Source organism: Dermacentor andersoni, chromosome 4 (genome assembly GCF_023375885.2).
Source record: "Dermacentor andersoni chromosome 4, qqDerAnde1_hic_scaffold, whole genome shotgun sequence".
In the NCBI taxonomy this organism is placed as follows: Eukaryota; Metazoa; Arthropoda; class Arachnida; order Ixodida; family Ixodidae; genus Dermacentor; species Dermacentor andersoni.
In genome coordinates this window covers 171928940-171945534 of record NC_092817.1, presented here as the reverse complement: position 1 = coordinate 171945534, position 16595 = coordinate 171928940, and the positions used below count along the sequence as shown (strand labels likewise).

At 46.7% G+C, this 16595-nt stretch overlaps 1 protein-coding gene across 1 annotated transcript in view; it reads left to right on the top strand.

The window, feature by feature from the left end:
- Positions 1–16595, top strand: part of LOC140217261 (uncharacterized) — a 59497-nt gene that overhangs the window by 24695 nt on the left and 18207 nt on the right. The window contains exon 2 of the mRNA XM_072287669.1: positions 11069–11461. Coding sequence (XP_072143770.1) covers positions 11075–11461 — 387 coding nt within the window. The 5' untranslated portion in view covers positions 11069–11074. The remainder of the gene's footprint in view (positions 1–11068; positions 11462–16595) is intronic.

Sequence of the window (16595 nt, the reverse complement as noted above, 5' to 3'; positions counted from 1 at the left end):
TGAATACTATATCCACCATATGTCTCCGTCACAGGGGTAGCGAACCAGCGATCGCGGATATCTATTCACCTATCATTCTCTGGAATTTTCGTGTGCATATCGTGGCAAAGCGTTTCTTCGAAGAAAAAAAACCCAGTGCCCTTCCATTCTGTGAAAGATAACCAGCGAAGCGATGTACGTGGGCCCCTTAATGGTGAACTGCACTTCCGCGGCCGGGTGGCCCGATATTTCACTGTCTTCGGGATCGGCCCACGTGTTTAACGCCTGCATCCCCTGCGCCGCGAGGCGGGCCGGCACTGCACTATCTTTGTGATTGGCTCACGTATTGGGAGGGTTTAACGTCTGCTTCACTTGCGTCGCGGCTCGGCCCGGTATTGTACTATCTTCGGGAATGGAACACGTATGGGGAGGGCCTAGTGCCTGCCTTACCTCAGCACCGCAGGGGCGTCTGCGTCAGCAGGCATTAGGTGTGTTGCTGCACCACGTACCGACAAAGGAGTGTTGGACCCTCCCGCATGTAGGTGGTACACGGCTTAGCCGAGTCTAGGGAAAGGGGGATCCTTAGAGGTTGAGCTGATGCCGGGTATTCGGACCTTTAAGGCCCCCCTGGAGGAGGCAACACACCTCTTCTGCCTCTGCTTCACATAGACGGCACGTCCAGACTGACTTACCTGGAGAAAATAGCCAGTCACCTTTTCCTGTTCGCCTCTTGAGGATTTTTGCTTTCACTCTCACTTTTCCAGCATTCCTGTCTTCTATTTTCTGCGTGGCAAGGGCTAACCATGTGTATTATATCCAGGCCATGAAAAATTTCGCTTGTCAAAGCGTTGGCTCCCGCTTTTGCCTTGTGCTCGTTTTACTCATATGCAGTCCTGGGTGTATGTGTATATATATATATATATATATATATATATATATGTTTATAGCGAGAATAGAGCGCTAGCGTAGGCAGAGTCGAATATTCTAATCCTGTGACATCCCTAGGTTGGGTTGCGAGGTGGGAAGCGGGCATTAATGGCGCATATGGCTTCTAGTTTTCCCCCACTTGCTGATCGCATACTGAGAGAGAGAGAAAAACTTTATTGATGCTATCGAGGGGTTTAGCGGTGAGCCGTCTTGCGCCTGCTGCCTGGCTCTTCAGCACGGGTGTGCCCCTATTCCAGGGCTCCACTGAGCCTGACCACTTCGCACGCGTGCTGCACTATTGCCCTTTGTGCGGTGAGCTCGCTGCTGGTGAGCAGGCCCTCCCATTGCTCCGCACTCGGGTTTTTATGTTTATGGAATGTGTAGTTATGCTTACATTCCCATGTTATGTGGTAAAAAGTTGGTATTTCTCCGCACCATGGGCAGGAGTTTCTGTATTCTGTCGGGTACATTTTACTTAGTATGTGTAGATTATAGAAAGTTCCGGTTTGTAGCCTTCTCCAGTCGGCTGCTTCCTGTTGTGTAAGTAGTGTGTGTGGCGGAGGATATTTGATTCTCTGCCCTCTATAGTAGTTTAATATTTCCGCACACGTCGGCTCCACTGTTGTAGGGTTCTCGAGAGGCTCTATCTAAAAAACCCTTAAAATTTTCTTGAAACCAAATTAAACATTTTCTATGTGCCCTTCATTGCATAGTCAACATGAATCCAAGACAGTGCGTGCATTATCACCATATGCTGTCGCAATATGTCTGACTGAAGCAATCGGCTCTGGTTACAAAGTAACTAAGATGGGAAGCGGTGAACTTCTGGAAGGGCGTGATAAGCTTCAGTACAACAAACAGAGAAATATTGTTTCGTTTGGTACCACTGCAGTATCTGTGGGTCCCCACAGGTCAATGAACACTGTGCGCAGTGGCATTTCCGATGATGGCCTTATTGAACTCAGTGAAAGCGAGCTGTTGGATATATGGCAAGAGCAGAATGTAGTAAAGGTGCAACAAATTCAGGCATCACGACAAGAGAATTCTAACCAAGCACGTAATAAAAACATTTGGAACAAGTGAACTCCATAACTCAATAGACACCCTATGTTGTAAACTTCGCGTACGACCGTACATTCTCAATCCGCACCGATGCTTCACGTGTCAGCGTTTTGGCCGTGGGTCTCAGAGCTGCCAAAGGCATGCTACTTGGGCAAAGTATGCATATATATAGCACGCCTCAGACATCTGTACTTTCACAAAACACTGTGCTAACTATGACGGAGATCGCTCTGCTTATTCGCCATCGTTCCCGTCATACAAGAAAGAAAAAGAAATAATTCAACTCAAGGTCAAACTAAATATTTTCTTCCCAGCAGCGCGCAAGCGTTTTTCTGTTCACAATCAATCGAGTCCCTCCTACAGTCATGTCCATTGCCGAGGTCAGACAGGCCATCTTCGCGCTCAACCGCAAGTCTGCGCCGGGTCCGGACGCAGTAACCAACAGAATGTTGAGAAACCTCGACGACACGTCGATTGTCTTTCTGACCGACAAGATAAACGAGTCCTTGGAAAAGCGGCATTGTACCTGCAGAATGGAAGACGCCCGGCACGGTGCTCATTCCCAAGCCCGGCAAGGCCCGGTACTTCGAGAACTTGAGGCCGATTTTTCTGACCTGCGTCGGCAAGGTCATGGAACACGTCGTCCTCAACAGGCTTAACGGTACCTCGAATACAACGAGGTTTACACGTACAACATGACCGGCTTCCGAGCCGGACTCTCAACGCAGGATGCCATGAAACTAATCAAGCATCAGATTGTGGATGGCCGTTCCAGAGATGTCAAGGCTCTGCTCGGTCTGGACCACGAGAAGGCTTTCAACAATTTGCTCCACACCTTCATTGTCAAGACCATTTCAGACCTGAGTTTCGGTTCCGGATTCCACAGCTACGTCAGCACTTTTCTAACTGACAGGAAGGCCAAGCTTCGCATTACGCTCCAAAGATGTGCCCTTCAGAGGGAGGGGCACTCCTCAGGGCGCCGTCATCTCCCCAACACTGTTTAACATCTGTATGATTGGTCTTTCCGAGAGATTGGCGCGCGTCGAGGACGTCAAGCACACCATCTACGCCGATGACATCACCATATGGTGCTCCGGCGGCTGCGAGGGCAAAGTCGAAGAAGCCATGCAGGAGGTGATCGACGTGACCGAGGAGTATCTCCGCCCCACCGGACTTCGATACCCCACCGCCAAGTCGGAGCTCCAGCTTTACAGAAAAGAGAAGGGACGCAGACCCAGAGATTGGAAGCCAGTCTCCGAAAGCAGCACCAGACTTCGCACTTGTGACGGGGGGTGGGGGGGGGGTGATACCCAGGGTCAACGTTATTTGGGTCCTGGGCATGTTTGTAGAATTCAACGGCGGGAACGGAACTGCGCTCCGCAAGATTATCACAAAGACGGACAACGCTTTCCGCCTCGTTCGCAGAATAGCAAACCGGCATCGCGGCATGAAGGAAAACAATATTCTCAGACTGATCAATGCCTTCGTACTCTGCCACCTCACGTACACGATTTCTATGCACAACTGGCTCAGAGTGGAGCGAGACAAGCTCAACGTTCTCATCCGCAAAGTAGTCAAGATGGCTCTTGGGCTACTCATCAGGACCCATACCGAGGATCTCTCGATGCTGGGGGTAAATAACACCGCCGAAGAGATTGCCGAAGCCCAAGAACGCGCGCAACTCAGTCGCCTGACCACCACAGCGGCAGGTAAACGCATCCTCGAAGAGCTGGGTTACCACCCTGCGGAATCGGTGATGGTCAGTACCCCGATCCCTAGGTGCATTAGAGACAAGTTCGTAGTGGTCCCTGTGTACCGAAACGTCCATCCCATCCACAACGAGGGCAGACGCAAGGCCACAGCAGCAGCCATCATCAAACAGATCAAGCAGCAAGACATTAGAGCAAGCTTCGTCGACGCCGCGGAGTACAGTGATGGGCAGACCTTTGCCGTCGTTGTCATCGACTCGAGCGGCAAGATTTCCAATAGCACCTCGATTCGCACTTCAGACCTCGGAGTCACCGAGCAAGTCGCCATCGCCCTCGCCCTGCTAGACGGTGTGGGTCAGAAATCTATAGTGATTCCAAAACGGCAGTTAGGGGTTTTCAGAAGGGTTGCATCGCCAAGGAAGCTGTTCGTCTTCTTAGCGGCTCGAGTGCATATGCTCTCACAAATCATTCAATTCAGTGGTTTCCCGCTCACGTAGGGTCGGTCGAGAGTGCTCCCCGGAACCTCAATGAGTCTGCTCACGAGGCTTCCCGTGGCCTCACCGACCGCGCTTCCTCTATAAGGAGCACTAACCCCCTCCTCTCTACGATCACAGGGACGCTCCCGCTACTCACAACGAGATTATTAAATATTTCTACATGTCCAGAAGGGTATTTCCACCCCCTGACCCCAAGTAGAATAGGGCACAAGCCGTTTCGGTTAGGCCTCTACAGACCAGCACATATCCGTGTCTGTCCTCTCTCCACGAGGCTTACCCCGACGTGTATCGCGACGACTCCTGCCCGTCCTGCGGCCAGACCTCCACTCTACCTCACATGCTCTACGAGTGCGGGTCGACATACCCCAAGTTAATGAAGGAGGAGTGGGAAGGACTCGATTCTGCGTAGCCCCGCTCTAGAAAAGCAAATCCTGGCCGTCCGGCGTGCCCGCGACCGGGCCGGTGGGCTAGACCTGCCGGTCCCGACGTGGGACTAGCCGGGTGCGCGACGAGTGCGCGTGCTCACCGGACCTGCAATAAAGTTTATTCACTCACTCAGTCATGTGACGCGCCGAGGGGCAGCGCCACATCCTCGGTCGGCCGCCCGAGTCACACGGGGCGTGACGGTGGATCCGCAATCAGCCGTTCCAGCAGACGCAACCAGTGCTGTTCTTTGCTGCGAAATGAAGGGACAGCAGATGACCGAGCCTGCCGGTCAAAGAGCCACTGTGCGTGCAGATATGCCTGAAAAAAACCCGAGTGTGCCCGCCGAGCGGGCGTCATCCAGCACCTCTAAAGAGGCGATGGATGCAAGCAACACTAGTCCGGCGCCTCAGACGCTGAAGGAACGGCGCAGCTCCATGGAGCGCTCCGGGAAAAAAAACCCGTATCAGGGGACCTGGAAAGGTCTCGTGGCGTAAATGTATTTATCTTGACACACAGCACAAAACACTTCCGTTACGGCTACACAAATATACGTTGTAATGTGTGAGGTCTAATACATAACCTTGATGGCATTAAGAAAATACTACATAAGCTATATGCAAGGGTGCTGTGTGTTCAAGAGGCCCACCTCAACCTTTCACGCACTAAGTTTCTCCGACAATATGCCATCTATCGCAAAGAGCGCAACAATGGCCTTGCCTAATCGGGCGGTGTGGCAATAATGGTGGATAATGGTGTCGCCTGCCAGAATTTGAAGCTGCAAACTACCTTTGAGGCAGTTGCAATCACAGCCGTGCTGTTTTTATAAGCTAATCACGGTTCGTTCTCTACATATTCCTCTCAGTTTCCAAGTTTTCAAAGCAAGATTCCAGAGCTTTATCACAACTTCCCGAAGCTTACATTGTAGCTGGTGATTTTAATGTACGTAACACATTCTGGGGAGATTCTCGATATGATGCGAGAGGGTTATTATTAGAGATGTCCACAAGTGTTTGCTTGCTAAATGAGGAAGAGCCCACATTCTACAGTGTGTGAAAGAAAACGTTTTCATTCATAGCTTTAAGGACTGCATCAGGTACACTTGTACTATACTTGAAGTAGAACGGGATTAGAAATCCATACGGCAGTGGAGATTTCCAAATTGTCTTGAAATTGACAAAAAGCGATGAGTGTTCTCGACACCTGCCCCATTGAAAAGTCCACTGTGCCGACTTAGAATGGTACAGAAAGTGACCTGTGATGACATCTGCACGCTTCCTATCGATGATATAGTGTCATATATGACAGCGTTTATGACTGCTGCTGCGTCACCATGCATCCTTGAAACGAATAGATCTCCGCCTAAACGACGTATTCTCTGGTGGAAGGAGGAGTGGAAGGAAGCCCTCAAAAATCAAAATAAGGCTTGGAGTTACCTTCACGAATCAAACTACCGATAGCTTGATAAGCTTCAAGAATATACAGTCTGAAGGTTGTAAAACTCGCCGCCGGGTCAAAAGAAAAAGCTGGGAAAAATGACAATGGAGATTGCACTGCGACTGACTGCGAATGACTGTTATTGTTCTTTTCTTTCATTATCTGTTCTTCCATTTTCCCCCCTGCCCAAGCGTAGGGTAGCCAACCGGGAAGCTCCTTGGTTAACCTCCCTGCATTTTCCGCATCGTTTGTGTCTCTGGCAAAAATACATATCTAGCTATAATTCACATACAGACGAAATAAAAGCCACGAAAACTGTAAAAATAACATGCCGCGAAACTCTTCCTCTGCCATTAATAAACACACAAGGTGACACACCTATTGACCAAGCTGATTCTGTAGGGGCACATTTTGAAAAGATTTCTATCTCATCCCACTACTCAGATACATTTATGAGATACCGGCCAACAAGCGGTGCAACTGCCTCTGGATCCGAAAGGAAACACAAATAAGCTCGACAACTGTCTGTTCAACATGGCGGAATTTCAGACTGCACTAAATGGCAGTAACAAGCCCGCTGCAGAAACGATAGAACGTTGTATGAAATTATAGCACCTAAACCCTCCCACAGCACTGTCACTCTTCTACTCCGAGTTCTCTGCTGGCTGCATTCCGCTCGCCTGGAAAGAAGCAATAATAAACCGGTAAACAGTTACAGGCCTATAGCCTTGACAAGTTGCTTATATAAACGCTTTGACAAAATGGTTAACCGGTGTCTGCTTCATTTTTTTCAAAGCAACAAACCATTAGACCCACTACAGTGTTGCTTCAGGGCACGTAGATCCTCAACTAATCACCTTGTCTGCATCGAGACGAATATTAGCGATGCTTTTGTGCAATTGCAGTTCTTTCTGTCAGTATTTATTGATATGAAGAAGGCATATGACAGCACGTGTCGTTGCGGAATTCTCCTTGACCTGGCTGAAACGGGAGTACCAGGCGAGTTGCTGAATCTTGTACAGTTACCGGTCTAACGGCACGTTGGCACGTTCCGTGTTAGAGTCGGTGATGTGCTATCTCGTCTAATTACACAGGCAACAGGTGTGGCACAAGGTGGTGTGCTTAGCTGCACTCTATTTGTTGCAAAATCAACTCTTTCCATAAAATCATACCACGTACAGTGTTTTATTCTGTGTATGCGGATGACGTACAAATAGGTTTTCAATTGTGCAGCATTTTGATCTGTGAGTGACACGTACAGCTTGGGTTTAACAAATTGTTTAAGTAGGCAGACGGGAATGGGTTTAAACTAAACCAGTAAAAAAGCACATCTGTTCTTTTCTGGAACAAGAGGGTCATGTTACCTGACCTCGCTATTTATCTTAATCGACAAGAGCTACCTGTGAGCCGTGAGCATAAATTTTGGGCCTCATTTTAGTCTGTAAATTAACATTTATCCCCAACTTCAAATATCTGAAAGCGAACTGTATGAAGATAATGAAGCTACTGAAGCTCTTATCCCGCATATCCTGGGGAAGTGACAGTAGGTGCCTGTTGAGATTCTATAAAGGTCTGACAAGATCACGCCTTGACTACGGAGCCATAGCGTATAACCCTACCACGCCTAGTGCCTCGAACATGCTGGATTCGATTCACCACTTTGGTATCCGTCTTTGCTGCAGGTGCTTTATGGACTAGTACTTAGAAAGCCTATGCGTTGAATGCAAGGAATTGTATCTACATCTACGAAAGACATCTGTAACTTTCCCCTACGCCCTGAAAATCAAATCAAATATTCAGCATCTATGTCAGTTTACTATTCGCTACATGTCCACTTTCAGGCTGTTCCGTAACCGTCCAGCCATCCGGCCTCTTCTGTCCCTCCATTTGGAAGCACTCTTAGAATCAGCAAGAGTCCCTCGTTTATAGAATGTCCTAGTGGCTCCTATTCTGCTTCCACCGGCTTGGGAGTTGCAGACAATTCAGTGTGACATCTTTTGCGCAGAAATATCGAAACCCGCACCTCAGGCAAATATATATTCACGTTTAGGTGAACTTCTGGAAAAGTGCTCCTGTGCTCAATTTTACACAGATCCTTCGAAGCCTCCTGCTGGTTTTCCTTAAGCATCTCTTGAACCCTCATTTTCGACACCTGGGGCGCGAAATCTACTCAACAGTATCTTCAAAGCGGAAGCATACGCTACACTCTGGGCTGTTCCACACATAAGGCTCACAAATGTCGTTAAAGCTAATTAAGTTTAGTGAGCTCTAATTAGTATACGAAAACAAAAACTCCGTCTTGAATTAACTGTGCAGCGTGTTGTGCACCTTATATATATGCAACCAAGTGATTGTCTTATGCTGGGTACCTGGCCGCAAAGGTATAAAAGGTAAAGTAGCTGCTGACAAAAACGCTACGTCAGTAAATTTTAGACACAGATGGAAATATGCCCATCTCTGCCGCGGACCTAAAGTCTTTTCTACGCCGTAAACTGAGGAAGCATTGGCAAGGAGAGTGGTATACCCAAACATTGAATAAGCTACACATGATAAAATCAAAACTAGGGAACTGGATAAGTGAGAAAACTTCACGGTGCCAGGAAGTGCATGTTTGCCTGCTTAAGAATAGGACACACTTAGGGTACTCGCTCTTACCTCTTGAAAGGGGAGATCCTCCGACATGTATTAAGAGCGGCAAAAACCTCACAGTCCTCCATATTCTTATTCAATGCACTGAAATAGAAGCAGAGACGAAAAAATATCTCCCTTGTGCGTATCGCAAAAATATATCGGTTCTTGTTATTGCATATAAATATGAACTAATGGCATAGAGGGTGAGTACCGTCATTCGGTGGAACAAATTATACCTAACTTATCAATCTCGTGTTTAAAAGAGACACTTCATAGATTTGGCGTTCCGAAAAATCCATCACATAGGTTATAGGTCTGTAAGTGACCATTTTGTTCCTTTAATTTTTTCGAGGCATTCGGAGCCGGCGAAGAGGCCCAAGAAACGCACCCCCTCGTGCGCAAAAGCGCTAGTGGTGAATCGCCCCAGAACGGCTTCGAACCAGCGAAACCCTTGGGCGAGCTGACTCGCGACACAGGGCGCCTCAGCCAGCGCCGTGCCCCCCGCCATGATTTCATTGGAACGCCTGAGCGAGCGCTGTTTTGCCACAGAACACCTATGCAAAGTTAGATTGGGGAAACTACTTTCCACAGTGCAACGGAAATAAGAGTAGCGGTGGCGTTGTGAACTAATGTATACGACCGAGAGACGGCGCTGGCAAAATCAAAACGATCACCATTATCATTATGTAATGAGAAATATGGCCGTTACGGTAGCGGCTGTTAAGGTTCGTCGCGCTGCTCGCTCGCTGGTTCTGGGCGTTTTGCTCCTGTTTTCGGAGCGGTGTTCGTGTGTTCGATACTCTAAAATGACTACCGATACCTCTATCATATTGCCAGGTGACCGAGAGGCCTCAACTGGCAAAAAAACACGTCAGACTTGCAAGCTTACATTGTTTGTTGTCAATCGTGAATGAAGCAGTACATGCCAACAATTTTCGCACAGGTCAGGTGGACCTGGTGCTGTCAATCACTGAGTTTACCACATACAGAAACACAGATAGTAATCTATTTAACGGAATTAATAACTGAAATATAGTGAAGATTTCTCATCGTGTGTGGCATGCCGCTAAAGAAAAGACAGAAATATTGTGCTCGGCTACACTCGTACTTTCGTTGTGCACACTGCTGTTTGACGTGTTTTATACTATACGTACATTGTCTGCCTTCGACGATTTCAGCTGGACTATAGAAAAGAAACATAAGTACTTGGCAATGATGTACTGTCAGTAAGGTGAGCTCGAGCTGAAATGTCGCATTGTTTTCATAACACATTCGCTGTAGGCACGAAGTGTGGAGGCGAAAAACTTTATGCTATATTTTAGATCACATATTGTGTGTTCCTGATATTTCTGCTGCACATTTAGTGTTCAGATGCAGCAATAAAGGCTTTGACACAATTGGAGTACTCGTAGGAAGGCGAGGAATGCTATCGAGACAACGACCTTTGGAAATATTGTGCATAAATAAGGACACTAACTAGGCATATAATATGCCCAACTAATGCTCACGCATCCTTGTAAAATACAATTTATGGTTTCATGTTGAAAAAAAGAACATCTCAGTTTGCGTGTTGAAACAATGCAAAGAGGTTTCAAGGAGATCAACACTTCAGTTGTGTAAGAGAGGTAAGCAAGGGAAGCCTCAGCCTGTATCCAACGTTTCAACAATTAAACATAATTGTAAGGGCCGTGACGAAGATAAGTTCACATGCTTAGGCTTCCCTGGCTCGTCCACTGTTGATTGGCTGAATGTTATGCCAAACTTTGAGTATATTTTAAAGTTATTGCGAACACACTGTCCTCAGGTGTGTGATCTGCTGTTTTAGGAGAAATTAAAATTGATTTTATTGGTTTATCATGCTTGGGAACTGCGGACTAGGCCAGTTGTGTGAAGTTGCCTGTTCTAGCAGTCGCTTACGGTGCAGGGCTAGCCTACTGACTGATTTATTGCAAACTGTACATGAGCCTTTTGTGCGGCCGCATTCACAACTGATAAGAAGCGCATAGCTGTCCTCCAAGTTTTCTCTATTCACGTTTTCCAGGACTATACAAATATAACCATTCTCTTCTAATACATTGTTGGTATAGTTATGTGTTCGATAGTTCACTCGTACGGAACATTACGAGAACAATAAATAAATCATCCTTGAAACATGGCATTTCCTAAAAAAAAATGCTGCGAGTGAACTAAATGAGGTAGAAAAAATTTTCATGCGGTCACTCAAAGAAGCCATTGCAATTCAGAAAAATATTTGCCCACCTATCATTGCCACAATTCCTAAACAATTTGAACGAGATATTTCGTACTTGTCGTCTACGAAACAGTAACCTCACAACTTCCGAAACCAGTACATTTTAGACTTAATTCGATGCTTCTATGTTTCCGTGTTTTATATTTTTGCAGGAAGTGATGGAACGACCACAGGTTTGGAACGCTTTTCTGGACGACGATTTCACCATGGAGCTCCTGAACTCGGAAGTAGAGGATGTATCTGGACTAGTCAGAAGACTAGTGGACTTCGGAACAGAAGCCAGCGTGTCGAGCCTGCCGCTGCCTGTTCACTGCACCGACAGCCAGACCAAGACCTGCCGCCTTCTCACGCAGCTTCCAGCACTGAATCAACTGCTGTACTACATAGGGGCTGAATTGACTGAAGTCGCACCGGGTAAAATTGCTGTCCGCTGCTACACAAGCTTCAACAACAATGATCAAATCAAGAGAGACCAACACATGGTGACAGCGATCATATTCCTCCACTGCATCGTCACTAGGCACCGCTGCGTCGACATACTTGAGGTATGCTTACCAGATGGTCGTTACGTTCAGGTTACCGCACCTAACATAAAGAACTTTGACCCGGTAATGCCAACGCAGTGATCCACACCATGTAATATTCAGAGCAAGTAGTTCATCAATATTTCTCTCCACTGAGAGTTCATCTCTACAAAAAAGAATTTACTTTGGTAACAACGCAATATAGTAAATAAATATTTAGAATTTTGCATTGTAAGCTCTCCGCAACAAATGCCGCTACAGCTCGTTAACAGTGTTACCATCGGCTCTTGGTTAATTTTCTTTTCCATAAGGTGATGACTAACGATCCCGCAATCTCACTGCAGCCATTGAAATAATTTATAATGCCATCGCCAATGACGCTGCCCTAGAGGCCCAGACTGGAGCAGCGACACTTCTTATACATTTATCGAGAGTAAACGCTGCAAAAGAGATTCGCAATCTCGTTCTCCCCATCGCGTTCGTTTACTGGCGATCGCTTAAAGAGCCTCCACCAATCACTGAACATTACATTACCGGCAACCCTTTCAAGAAGTGACACAACACTGCTTTGTCGGCGGTGTGTATGAGTAGCAGTCGCTGACTCCTGAAACTGTACTATTGGAATGCCGAACTTGCCGATGCGCGCCAAGTGCAAGCGTGAAGAGATCATAAGTCATCATCTGTGCCACTGTTCTCGCATCGATGACCAACGTCAGACTCACCTGTGTACCTTGAACAGATGAGACGATAGGGCATTTGCAGAAGCAAACGTCTTGGGAGCCTGCCCTCAGATTTCATAAGCCCCGAAAGCCACTTGAGTGCTTCTTCAGTACCTGAAGGCGACGGACGAGTGTCGGACTGCAGACATGCTGCACCTAACTTAGTGCATGTGGAAGTGTGGTTACTGATTTACTTTCTCTCCTTCACTCCCCCACCTTCCTCTCCACGCGTAAGGTGGCAAACTGGACTCATTGTTACCTTCCCTGCCTTTCCTTGCTCCCTTCTCTCTGTATCTCCCTTCCGTAAATCAGAATCTTGGGATGCCAAAGTCAGCTTGTCGAAGAGGTACGTTTGGCATTAAGAGGTTATGAACACTGCCTGGTACTGCTGGATATTGTGCGCACTTCTTTCTGCATATACCTCGCTTCACTCTCCTTATCTTCCTGCCCCATCTGCGGAGTAGTCAACGAGAACTTCATGCTAATCTCCTGCCCTTCATATGCCCCGTTCTCATCTTAACCCATACATGCGCGACCCAGCAGATAAGATAACAAAAGTGATAACAAAAACATAACAAAAGTGATCCAAACATAATTGGTTGTTGCCGAGACCGTGATTACCTGTTTTTAAGGGATGAGACGATTATACGACGGGGTACCTGCGCTGTGTAATAAAAAATTCGCCACCTGCGGCGCTTCAAAAAGCGGCGTCCTATATGCAGGACACTAGGCAGATTGGGTGAGATTTCGAGAGCATATAGTAAAGGGTTTGCCAGACATGTTATGTAAAGAGACTAACGTAATGATGAATTCTTGTGTGTCACGTAAACTACTTCGTTCCTTTTTGTAGGGAGAGAACAAATTCCTTGCTCAGGCTGTTGCAAATAAGGCTCCGCAATGGCATGAAGACAATCTGACTGAATTGGCATTGTTGATGAGCTACCCTCATCCTTCTAGATTATTCGGTACTAAAGTAACGCTGCGGCAATAAATGATGAAGAAATGGGAAACCCGTACAAAAAAAACATAAACGATTTGCCGGACTGAAGGTTTTTTGGTGAAGCAGTAGGCTAAACATTGTATGCAGGGAGGGTAACTAGGTTATCATTGAGTCACCAGCACAATCTCCAAAATTTTGTGAAAGCTGACCACAAGCGCGATCTGAACGCGTTTTTCTAGCACCAAGTCCTGAGGTACGCCAAATTATGAAGCAGCCTTGACTGTAACCGATACGTTGGAAAATATTTTCGCCGATGAAATCTCCACCTCTTTTCTAGATAGGGCAAAGTGCTATGCACTGTAACAAAATCAATGCATACGCGATTCATGGGATACGATGAAGTGCTTTGAGGCAATCTCTTGTTGGCGTGCCTTTCCTAGACGGATACAGTACCGCTGAAACTTTACTTCAAGTAATTTTGAAAGGAAGGCTGCCAGCTTTCCATTACCGAGTTCATTATGAATCTGCTTCATAGCGGTTACGATGAGACACGATTACCTGGTTCAGTAGCGCATAAGGCTCCCAATGTGGAAAGCAAACAAGTGGTAATGAGAGAGAGAGAAAACTTTTTGAAAGTCGTGGTAAAAGTAACATTTTATAATCTCCGGATAAATCCCTAACATTGTAAATTTGACACATTTTACCAAATAATTGCAGTATACCGCACTGCATACAAAAAAGAGCTGGTATTCTTGGCTGCTGATGTTACCTTGTGTGTGATAAGTGTGACTTGCTTGAATTTCAACAGCAACTAGCAGTCTCATACCAGAAGGCTTATCGCAATAGGTCGTTGTATGAGAAGTGGCAACAGTATTTGTTAACAGAAAATTGATTTAGCCCATTCGCGAGCGCTTGACTTCACAGGCCAAACTATTTATTTTCACTGCCTTAAGAAAACTAGCATGCATAGTAAAAAAATTGACTGGGGAATTCGTAAGAATTGCTGTATATTTTATACGCCTGGTGAGGACGACATTTGCCTGGCGTCCTATATGTAGGACGGCAGAAGACCGGCAGTTACAGCAAAAAAAAAAAATATTACAAAATAACATCGTTTCGCATTCAAAGGCTTCAGAAACGCTCTTTATCGAAATATGCTAAACAAAAGTTCGCAATTTCGCCAGAAAGGAAAAGCGCCTATTGCGATAGCAAATGAGTAGATATCTGTATGAAGTAAGGATAGTAGATTTGTCGGCAGTATAAGCTTGTAAATATTAGCTTACTAATTAAATTAACAATAATAGTAAACGTAAGCGTGACTCAATGAGGACGTAGAAAGACAGAGACAGCGCTGTCTTTGTGTGTGTGCTTCTTTCTACGTCCTTGTTCAGTCGCGCTTACACATTCTATCATGGCTTTAAGCCAACTAGCTCGTCAGCGTGTTTGAACTAAATTAACTAGCACAATGTCCCGCGCGCACAGGTAGACATTAGCACACATCGCTCGATGACAGCGGAAACTGTCTGTGAAAACGCTGGAGTTAAGAATCGCGGCAGCAGCAAGCAAATTGACATTCATGTATGTCTGGCTTCAGCGCGCACGAAATGTCGAAAGCACAGCGCTTACGAAGCTACCGGCACTACGCGCACTCTGCCAACCTTGCAGATCGCTTTGAATATGCATGAGGTCCACGCTGGCGTTCACATTAGCCACGTCGCAGATCGCTTTCAAGACACACCAGCGTTGGCAACGCGTCCCTATGGCGTGAGCAAAAACGCCTACTACGGCGTCCGCGATTCGCGTGGTCAACGCGGCAGTAGACGCCGCTGTTTTCTCCACTTTGTACGGAGCGGTGGACGAGGAGGACATCGATGCACCCTAGAAGCTGCCGAAGAAGGCCCCTCCTCCCTCGCCTCACCCCCCTGCCTCGCACGCCATAGGAGAGGGCACCGGATTCTTCGCTCACGCCCGCGAAATTGAACCACGTTCGTCGGCTCACTCTCACACGCTTTCATTTATACGGAACCTCACGGCAACGGCAGAAATGCGCCTTGAGTGTCGATATAATTGCTATTGCAATAAAATTTAACTCGCCAAAGTTAAGGCATAGTTGCGCCAGGCTTCCCGCACTGCTTTTTACCCGTCTCCTTTGCCAATACTCGTGGTTAGGCTTTGGTTTTTCTCATGAAGTTTACAACTGAGATACGCGACTTATCGCACTCCTCGGTCATTAGCTTTGCACGATATTTTGTGTGATTCAATAGTAACTTTGCGATGGTCGATCAGGGTATGCAGCTTATATGATAATGCGACGAAGACTTCAATCAATCGCATTCGAGCGTGGCTAGCTTGTGTTGTGGTGAACCAGTGGCCCATGCCATTCTACTGCTGAGCACGACGTCATGATTTCAATTCCGGACTTTTTAACTCTTTAAATCTGTACCTCGACGCTAAGCTGGGTCACTTTCCTTCAGAAATGCAAACAGAAAAGGAAATGCAAATAAAAATGAGCGGTCGCGCGCACTGTGGGAATCGGTTTTGTGTGACGCAATGTGCAGATACCTGGTTAACCAGCATCGCTGCTGCTTGCGCAAAGCGTTACCAGGCGGACCAGCGTGTTGGTGTAAATCCAGTAGTTGTGTGTGGGTGTCGCGGACGAACGAGTGTATGACGTCTGCAGCCCGACGACGATCACGTTGAAGACGATCATATGGCATGATTTCTGCTGTGGACTTTAAAGACAAATTTACACTTGCGAGTCGTTGGGTTCGACACAGAAACTCAACGGGCATTAGGGAGAGACTGTGAAGTGATTTGCTACTGAGGGCTCAGCACTCGTTCATGTCCATGTGTATGTCATGTGGTGTATGTTAGCGCAACGATGGTGCTTCTACTACCGGGAAGAAATGTTCCAACTTAATTAACTTGGCCTGATCAAGCCGGCACGACATTGCACTGCTTTCACATAGCATTATCTACTACGAGGAGAGTACTGGGGTATGTGGCCTATCGCGGAGGTAGTGCAGAATACCAGAGCACCCTAAGGTATCGTATGTCACGAAGAAACAAGAGACAAGGCATAGGGACTCACTAGCCAAATGTTTCAAAGAGTTGACAGGCTTTCCGCAGAGATGTGTGCTCGCGATTGTGGCCTAGTGGTTAGTCATGGGCTGTTGCTTTGGATTACTTAATTCCACTATCGGTCACGTAATAACTATATTTTTATTAAAACGAGGTGAGACATAAACCTACCTACCTACCTACATACAGAAATGTGGCTGAATGAGGCTAGGAATGATTTGCATCAGATATCTCCACACGCTTATCTCGTTCATTTCATTGAATACGCAGCTGTACCATGTCGTGGTTAAGTTCGTGTATCGAAAGCCGTATACGTTCATCGCATGTGAGCTGTGTCTGTTACGGCTGCCTGCCCCTGTCGGTCACTTACTGCAGCATATTCTTTAGTTACTTCTTTGGTCTGCATCCATAAACC